The sequence below is a fragment of the Balaenoptera ricei genome, chromosome 7, assembly GCF_028023285.1.
Source record: "Balaenoptera ricei isolate mBalRic1 chromosome 7, mBalRic1.hap2, whole genome shotgun sequence".
Classification (NCBI taxonomy): domain Eukaryota; kingdom Metazoa; phylum Chordata; class Mammalia; order Artiodactyla; family Balaenopteridae; genus Balaenoptera; species Balaenoptera ricei.
The window spans coordinates 119,320,381-119,329,282 of record NC_082645.1 but is presented as its reverse complement, the minus strand read 5'-3'; the positions used below and the strand labels follow the sequence as shown (position 1 = coordinate 119,329,282).

General features: G+C 51.6%; 1 protein-coding gene across 1 annotated transcript; it reads left to right on the top strand.

The window, feature by feature from the left end:
• Positions 1-1,404: 1,404 nt before the first annotated feature.
• HES6 (hes family bHLH transcription factor 6) lies at positions 1,405-3,545 on the top strand. The gene is made up of 4 exons (XM_059927513.1): positions 1,405-1,565; positions 1,639-1,725; positions 1,835-1,916; positions 2,132-3,545. Exons 1-4 carry the CDS (start codon positions 1,485-1,487, stop codon positions 2,554-2,556), a joined length of 675 nt encoding a protein of 224 aa, XP_059783496.1. The 5' UTR covers positions 1,405-1,484; the 3' UTR covers positions 2,557-3,545.
• Positions 3,546-8,902: the final 5,357 nt, after the last annotated feature.

Genomic DNA, 8,902 nt, shown 5'->3' with positions numbered 1-8,902 from the left:
AACTGGTATTCTGGCTGTGCCAGGAGACGCCGTGGACCTAGGCCGGTGGGGCTGCGGCCAGGCTGGGGTCCCCAGGGAGCTGCCCCACCGCCCACGCACCCCACCCTCAGGGAGGCTGGGCCAGCAGATGGGCGGCCAGCCGTGGGGGTGGCGGTCGTCTGGCGGACACAGGCGCACCCACCGCTAGCTCCCGCCCGAGTGACAAAGCGGCAGAGACAAAGGCGCGGCCAACACCTGTCGCTCTTGGCTAGGCTGCCGCTTTTCTCCGCCCGAAGCGGCTGCAGCTGCCAACTGTCACGGGCATCAAGTTACGGGGACCAGACGGCGGCCTCCGCCAGCCGGGCGGGGAGTGGGGGGAGGGCTGGGGGGGAAAAGGGAGCCGAGGGGGGACGGGGAGGGGGACGAGGGGGACAGGAGGCGGGGAGGGGAACGGGTCGAAAGAACAAGGGTGCGCGGAAGGGTGGTTGGGCAGGGAGGGCGGGGATCAGGGAAGGGCGAGCTCGGGTTGGGGATCAGGGAAGGGCGGGCGGGGGTGGGAATCAGAGAACGTGGGTTGCGGGGCGGGCGGGCAGGGAAGGGAGGGCGGCGGTGGGTGCTGAGGGGGGAAAGGGAAGTGAAAGAGGGGTCGGGGAGCAAAGGGGACGAGAAGGAGATGAGGGGAACTCCGGTGCTGAGGGCGATGATGACCAGGAGAGAACAGACGGCCTGTGGGGACAGAGGATGACCCGAGAAGGAGGGCCTAGAGATGGAGAGGTGCGAGCGGGCCTGCGGACCCCGCCCCACTAGGATCCCTGAGCGGGCTGAAGGCGGTGTCGACGTTCGGATGTCAGGATCCACAAGTCCGCAAGAAACGCGCTGGGGCCAAAGGCCCGCTCCCACCCCCGCTGCCCTAGGGGCCCTCACCTCCCTGGGGCTCTGCAGCCACCCCAGCCCGGACCTGTAGCTCCCTCCAGGCCCGGAGACCTCGGCCTTTGCTGTGGCTCTGGCCGCCAGGACCCCGGCACTCGCGCAGGAGCGTTCCTCTCCTGTTGCACCTTCGGTGAACGAAGTCAAGCGTGAATGAATGAATGGGCAGATGGATGCGCCCCTGCTAGCACGCACCGCAGACCTGGGCGCCTTGCTTGGGGTAGGAAGGGAAACAAGCGCACCCAGGGCCACAGCTCTCCGGGTCATCGCCCCCTCCGGTGCCCCACAATGCGGGGGTGGCGCGGAGGCGCGGCTGGACCCCCCGAGTCCCCGGCCGCAGGCCACGCCCCGCCAGCTGCCGGCCGACCCCGGCGGCGGAGCCAGACAAAGCACGCCTCTGCCATTGGCTCTCACGAGCAATCGGCGCCTTGAGATGCAAATAAGGCGCTATAAAAGGGGCGGGCGCTGCTGCAGGCGTGAGGACGTGGCGTAAGACGCCAGGGGGCGAGGGCGGCGGCGGCTGAGGGCCGCTGTGCTGCTAGGGGCGCGGGCGCGCTGCGCTCCGGGCGGTGGAGGTCATGGCTCCGCTCCTGGCGCCCGGCCGGGACCGTGCGGCCCGGGAGGATGAGGACGGCTGCGAGGCGCGGGGGGACCGCAAGGTGCTGGCTGTAGCCGCGGATGGGCGGGCGGGGGGCCGCGCAGCGCCGGGGCTCAGTTGCTCGCTTCCCGCAGGCCCGGAAGCCCCTAGTGGAGAAGAAGAGGCGCGCGCGGATCAACGAGAGCTTGCAGGAGCTGCGGCTGCTGCTGGCGGGCGCCGAGGTGAGGCCGGCGGGCGGGCGCCCAGGGGCTGCGGGCGAGCGGGCGGGCGGGGGTCGCCGTCCGGCCTCGCCTCACCGACCCTCCCCACCGGGCGCTCCCGCCGGCGCAGGTGCAGGCCAAGCTGGAGAACGCCGAGGTGCTGGAGCTCACGGTGCGGCGCGTGCAGGGCGCGCTGCGGGGCCGGGCGCGCGGTGAGTGGCGGCGGGGCGCGCGGGCGGGGACGCGGGGCGCGTTCGCCTGGCCTGCCCCTGCCCGGGACCGAGGACTTCCCCTCCTGGAGCAGGGCGCGCCCCCCGCGTCTCCTGGGTGAGCCTTGCCCCCGCGGGCCGGGCGGGCCAGGCCACAGCAATCAGTTGCCGCTCACCGAACCGGGCGCGGCCGTCTCCCCTCCCACCCCTGAACACAGAACGCGGGCAGCTGCAGGCGGAAGCAAGCGAGCGCTTCGCCGCCGGCTACATCCAGTGCATGCACGAGGTGCACACGTTCGTGTCTACGTGCCAGGCAATCGACGCCACCGTCGCCGCCGAGCTCCTGAACCACCTGCTAGAGTCCATGCCGCTGCGCGAGGGCAGCAGCTTCCGGGATCTGCTGGGGGACGCCCTGTCCGGGCCACCGGGAGCCCATGGGCGGAGCAACTGGCCAGTAGGAGGCGCCCTGGGGTCCCCACTGCCCAGCCCACGGGGCTCCGGGGACGACCCGTCCTCCGACCTGGAGGAGGTCCCCGAGGCTGAACTGAGCCGGGCGCCTGCTGAGGGGCCGGACTTGGTGCCCGCAGCCCTGGGCAGCCTGACCGCCGCCCGCATAGCCCAGAGTGTCTGGAGACCTTGGTGACCATCGGCAGCCTGGGGCCTAAGGGGTGGGCCCTGCCTTCCCATGCTCTATTCCCTCCTCCCTGGGGTCCATATGTCTGGACAGGGGCAGGGTCCTGGATATCTCCCGGTTCTGCTGCCCTCCTCCAGTGGATGCCTGCAGGGCAGTCCCCGATAACCAGCCCAGCCAGGCCCCTGTTTCTTAAGGGAGTAACGTTTATGGACCATCCCACCCCCACCCTCTGCCCCCCTAGCCCTCTGGTGGGTGGAGGGAAGGAGCTACAGGCAGGAGGAAGTATCTTGCAGGGCTACCAGGTCTCTCACCTGCCCCAGACTTCTCAGGCACTGTGTGGGTCTGGGGGCCAGAGGTGACAGAGTGGAGCTGAGCCTCTCCTGAGTGCTGGGCACTAGTGTCCTGGCAGAAGGAGACCTCAGGCCCTGGCAGCCCTGGCCATTCAGCCAGGACACAGGGGGGGCATTCTGCAGCACTGCCCAGAGCTGCCAAAGAGAAGCATGGCTCTCTGTATGTCTTGCGTTTAGCACACTCGAGTTAGTGTATTAGGTTGCCATCACTTGTTCCAATTCTGTTAAGTAAAGGGTTTTGGAGAGTTAGTTACCCTTCTGAAGTATTGCTGAATGCTGTGGTGTTATTAAGGTGTCAAATGCATAAAGACTAAACCAAGCACATGTTTTCCCCCATATCTAATGCTGTGAGTGGTTTTAAAACTTCTGACCCTTTGTCAGCAAAATAAGTAGTGTAATGGCAGTGGAGATGGGACACCCCGTGTCATGTCTCACGTTGGACGGTGCTTCTACCTCCCTACTGCCAGGCCATTCCAGATTGGTTTCCCCTTCAGGTCCCTGGGCCTGGCCTGCGCTCCCTGGGAATTGTGTGCATCCTGGCGATGGAAACCACTGCATGTAGTTTGTCTCCAGAGTAACTAAGCAAGAGGGAAACGGCCTGTCCCTGGACCATTCTCTTGTTTGTGAGCTTCCAGGAATAAAACGAATGCCTGATTACTAGCCATGTGGTTTGGAAGTTTCTTTCAAAAGTCTGTGTTAAGGTCCATGAGTTTGATGCAGACGTCGGTCTACTTAGGTGGCCACTTTTCTTGACTGAAGAGGGAGCTTCCCCATTGCCAGTGACCTCGGGGGCATGGAGACCCACCCAGTTCACGGCCCAGGCAGTTTGGACTTAAGGCCAAATTGAGCCCAGGAGGTCAGAACCCTTGGAAGGAGGGTGACGGGATGGGCAGCTGGCGTGTAGGGAGATGGCCCTCTTGGCCTGGGTCTGCAGACAGCATGCAGTCAGCGGATAGCAGTCACTGCCACAGGTATCCCGGCCCCTGCATCTCCTGCTCCAGGACCCCAAAGCAGCTTGTTCTTGTTCTTACTTTGGGTTGGCGGTGCCCAGGCCGGGTCAAGGTGTGACAATTTAGGGTTGACACCTGGGTCTCCTCTCCAGTGTGTGCCTTTGCTTGAAAAACATCTCTCCCAAGAACCCTTTTACAAAAGCCCCCTAGCAGATCCTGGCCACCAGGGGTGTTTCACTGTGGCTCCCCGGTGATTCAGTCTTAGACCTCGGTCACCAGGCTATAACCAGATGCAGCCTAATTTTAGCCACTGGGGATGAGTTTTTGAGGCGTTGGGGTAGGGAGGCAGGTCCATAAAAGAGAGCTCAAGAGAGATGGAGACTTTTCCCTGGGATTATCTTAATCACCCCAGTCAGATTGATGTAGGATGTGTCCACAGGGACACGAGAGCAGGTCCACCTGTAAGACCTCTGTCCCGTGTAGCTCCCAGCAGTACCCAAAGGCCACTGTGATGAGCTCTGATGCCATTTGGGGAGCATCAGCCAGCGACTGTTTAGGAGGAACCACTCTTTCCTCTCATACCCACACTTGTCACATCCTCCCAAGGGGTCCTAGAAGGGGGCCCAGGGGAGCCCAAGACACGGGATTCGAGGTGCAGGAGGCTGACCTGGGGGGAAAGATGTTGCTGGGACCAGGACCCCCCTAAGGTCAGATGCCACTAACCCAGAACTCTGGCCCTGGGCCCCCTCCCACCTATGAGTCAGCTTCTCAGGACCCCCTCAAGAGCGGTGTCTTTTCTTTTTTTTTTTTTTTTTTTAATTAATTAATTTATTTATTTATGGCTGTGTTGGGTCTTCGTTTCTGTGCGAGGGCTTTCTCTAGTTGTGGCAAGCGGGGGCCACTCTTCACTGCGGTGCGCGCGCCGCGCCTCTCACTATCGCGGCCTCTCTTGTTGCGGAGCACAGGCTCCAGACACGCAGGCTCAGTAATTGTGGCTCACGGGCCTAGTTGCTCTGCGGCATGTGGGATCTTCCCAGACCAGGGCTCGAACCCGTGTCCCCTGCATTGGCAGGCAGATTCTCAACCACTGCGCCACCAAGGAAGCCCATGAAAACCCACTGAAAAATGAAAGTAGATATATTAAAACTCAAAATATTTTAAGTTTAAATATTTTATTTATGCAAAAACCAATTGATAATTTTGCTTTCCTGGTTTTAGTGGAAACAAATTCAATATTTCTAAAGTCTACTACTTATCCTTTTTTCTTTTTTTAACTTTTATTTTTTGGCCGTGCTGCGCAGCATGTGGAATCTTAGTTCCCCAACCAGGGATCGAACCCGCGCCCCCTGCATTAGAAGCATGGAGTCTTAACCACTGGACTGCCAGGGAAGTCCCTACTTATCTTGTTTTTAATGGAGAGAATTGCCACGCTAATTTCTTTTGACCAAGTGATCTTAAATAATTTTTCATTAACTGCTACTCACTGAAATGTCTTACATGATGCCATGGTGACTGGGAGTACTAACAGCCTTCTCAAGGCCATGTCCAAATTGGAAGGGATTGCACTAAGCAAATCTGTGAATCAGTCTTCGAAGAGCCAAACACAGTGTTAATTTTATATTATAAATTACTGACATTGCATGCTGCTTAAAACTATATCTGATGAAATCCCTATAGGACTTAAATCAGAATATTCGCATCAAATAAGTGGCTGCTTTGTGTAAATCAGATGTATCCATAGAAAATAACTTTTCTCCAGTTAAAAATTCAAAATGTAAAGACACTTTAATTTTTCATATCTTCGTATCAAATGTGAAATTAGAGCATCTATAATCTCCTTTCCATTTGATATGCAGGTTTCTCATAACTGACACTCATCCAGTGATTCATTTCCAATTTCTGTACTTTTATTTTAAAGCTGAAGTGCAGCATTTGTGGTATAGTGGTAAGCATAGCTGCCTTCCATAAAACTGAAGCAGTATACCCATATCTTTTGCTAAAATTTTACATTCATCAAACATTCTTTCAAAGTTACTGTTATTTATTGTAAGCAAAGGGACAGGCCTTCTGTTAGGCATGCAACTTTATGTACAGTCATTCTTTTTTTATTGTATAGCCTTAATAACTTTTCCACTTGGTTTAGAATATCATCCCACACAGATAGATTACATAAAATTATGCAATTATTTACACCAAGATGCTTTTGATGTTAGCATAATGTATTTTTCATTTGATATATATATGTTTCAATATTTATGTCTTTGTGTGTGAAGTGCCTTGATTGCATTTAATCTTGATCCTCATGGGGTATCTAGATGTGTTTTTAATGTAGGTTTTAGAACAGACATAAGAATATCCCATCTGCTCATCCATTTTTAAAAATTCACACACAAAATATATATGTATGCATATATATATCTTTTGTACAATGCTTAAAAAGTTATCAAATTTGACTTCCCAGAAGCAGCATTTTTGCATATTAAGGTTATGAGCTGAGGAAGGCACAAATCTGGCATAATCACATTTGGGGAAAATAATGTCTTATACACTCTTGTATAACCTGCTGTATTTTCTCCATTAGCATATACCTGGCCACAAGCATTTTTCATGTCAATATCTTTTTCCAACCTCTAATTTCATAAGCTAGATTAGAAAGTTTCTTCTTTCATTCCAATAAAGTCAATGCAACATATTTTATTGTTATGACATTGTTCTCAATGTGAGCAGACCTCATAGTCTGACACACTTGTTCACAACAGGCTACTTCTGGTGGAAAATCAAAAAGTAAAAAGTACTTGTTCCCGGGCTTCCCTGGTGGCGCAGTGGTTGAGAATCTGCCTCCCAATGCAGGGGACACGGCCTCGAGCCCTGGTCTGGGAAGATCCCACATGCCGCGGAGCAACTAGGCCCGTGAGCCACAATTACTGAGCCTGCGCGTCTGGAGCCTGTGCTCCGCAACAAGAGAGGCCGCAACAGTGAGAGGCCCGCGCACCGCGATGAAGAGTGGCCCCCGCTTGCCGCAACTAGAGAAAGCCCTCGCACAGAAACGAAGACCCAACACAGCCAAAAATAAAAAATAAATAAATAAATAAATAAATAAAAGTGAAATTCTTTAAAAAAAAAAAAAGTTATTGTTCCCTTCATTCTTGATAGTATTTCAGACCTCCTGTGATTTGCTTGTAGCATGATACGTTTGTTTGAATTTCATTAGACAAGACACACGGACTTCCAATAATTTCCTGTGATTCTCTAAGATTGACATTATGTTTTCCTCAGAGCGTAACATCTAAAATCACTCAGCATATCGTCCTTTTTGTTTCCTTGATTTTATCATCTTCTGCAAAACATCATCTATTAAACTGTCAGTTTGAATGTTTTTTATTATTTTTTTAATAGATCTTTATTGGAGTATAATTGCTCCACAATACTGTTAGTTTCTGTTGTACACCAAAGTGAATCAGCTGTATGCACACATATGTCCCCTTATCCCCTCCCCCTTGAGCCTCCCTCCCACCCTCCCTATCCCAACCATCTAGGTCATCGCAAAGCACCGAGCTGATCTCCCTCTGCTATGCTGCTGCTTCCCACTAGCTAGCTATTTTACCTTTGGTAGTGCATATATGTCGATGCTACTCTCACTTCACCTCAGCTTCCCCCTCCCACCCCGTGTCCTCAAGTCCATTCTCTATGTCTACATCTTTATTCCTGCCCTGCCATTAGGTTCATCAGTACCACTTTTTTTTTAGATTCCATATATTCTAGATTCCACATATATGCATTAATATACAATATTTGTTTTTCTCTTTCTGACTTACTTCACTCTGTATGACAGACTCTAGGTCCATCCACCTCACTACAAATAACTCAATTTCGTTTCTTTTTATGGCTGAGTAATATTCCATTGTATATATGTGCCACATCTTCTTTATCCATTCATCTGTCGGTGGCCATTTAGGTTGGTTCCATGTCCTGGCTATTGTAAATAGTGCTGCAATGAACATTGTGGTACATGTCTCTTTTTGAATTATGGTTTTCTCAGGGTATATGCCCAGTAGTGGGATTGCTGGGTCATATGGTAGTTCTATTTTTAGTTTTGTAAGGAACCTCCATACTGTTCTCCATAGTGGCTGTATCAATTTACATTCCCACTAATAGTGCAGGAGGGTTCCCTTTTCACCACACCCTTTCCAGCATTTATTGTTTCTAGATTTTTTGATAATGGCCATTCTCACTGGTGTGAGGTGATACCTCACTGTAGTTTTGATTTGCATTTCTCTAATAATTAGTGATGTTGAGCATCTTTTCCTGTGCCTCTTGGCCATCTGTACGTCTTCCTCGGTGAAATGTCTATTTAGGTCTTCCGCCCATTGTTTAGCTAGATTGCTTGTTTTTTTGATTTTGAGCTCCGTGGGCTGTTTGTATATTTTGGAGATTAATCCTTTGTCTGTTGTTTCCTTGCAAATATTTTCTCCCTGAATGTTTTTTAAAAACACTTCCATTTTAGAGAGCATCACAATGAGATATCAAATTTTCAAGGTCACAGCTTCTGTTTAAATTTTTTTAATATTTGAAACCTTTTTGAGGGTTGCAAAAATTTGATTCTGTTGTATTATTGTGGGAAAATATGCATGAAAAATAAAGACACTTCTTTGGAATAAATGAGCCAGTCACAGTGAATTCACTTGCTATTACAATAGTTAAAAAAAGAAAAAAAAAGATTTAGAATCTTTGGCCATCATGTGAAATAGATTCTCTAAAACTACCCTTGTCCTTTGTTGGGTCCTTTGTTGAATTACAATCATTTTTATTTTATCACAAAGTAACAGCCACAATGGAGAACTATTCAAATGTATTTCAAAATGGCATCTTCTTACTTTTACTCACACTCAAGAGTCACTAGTTTCTGAAATTTCTAATATTTCTCTTTATTTTCCAACTAAAAATCTTTAGCTCTGAATTTGATGGTAGCTCTGTTCTAATAATAGTGTTAAGGGACCCTCATTTTTAGTAGCTGGAATACTGTTTTTCTAGTCAAACTTGCAATTGTCCCCTATA

Bases quoted from the DNA above. Each gene is read 5' to 3' on its own strand.
- HES6 (XM_059927513.1), top strand. From the start codon at position 1,485: ATGGCTCCGCTCCTGGCGCCCGGCCGGGACCGTGCGGCCCGGGAGGAT. The intron at 1,566-1,638 runs GTGCTGGCTGTA...CGCTTCCCGCAG, and splicing joins AGGCGCGGGGGGACCGCAAG to GCCCGGAAGCCCCTAGTGGA. The intron at 1,917-2,131 runs GTGAGTGGCGGC...CCCTGAACACAG, and splicing joins GCTGCGGGGCCGGGCGCGCG to AACGCGGGCAGCTGCAGGCG.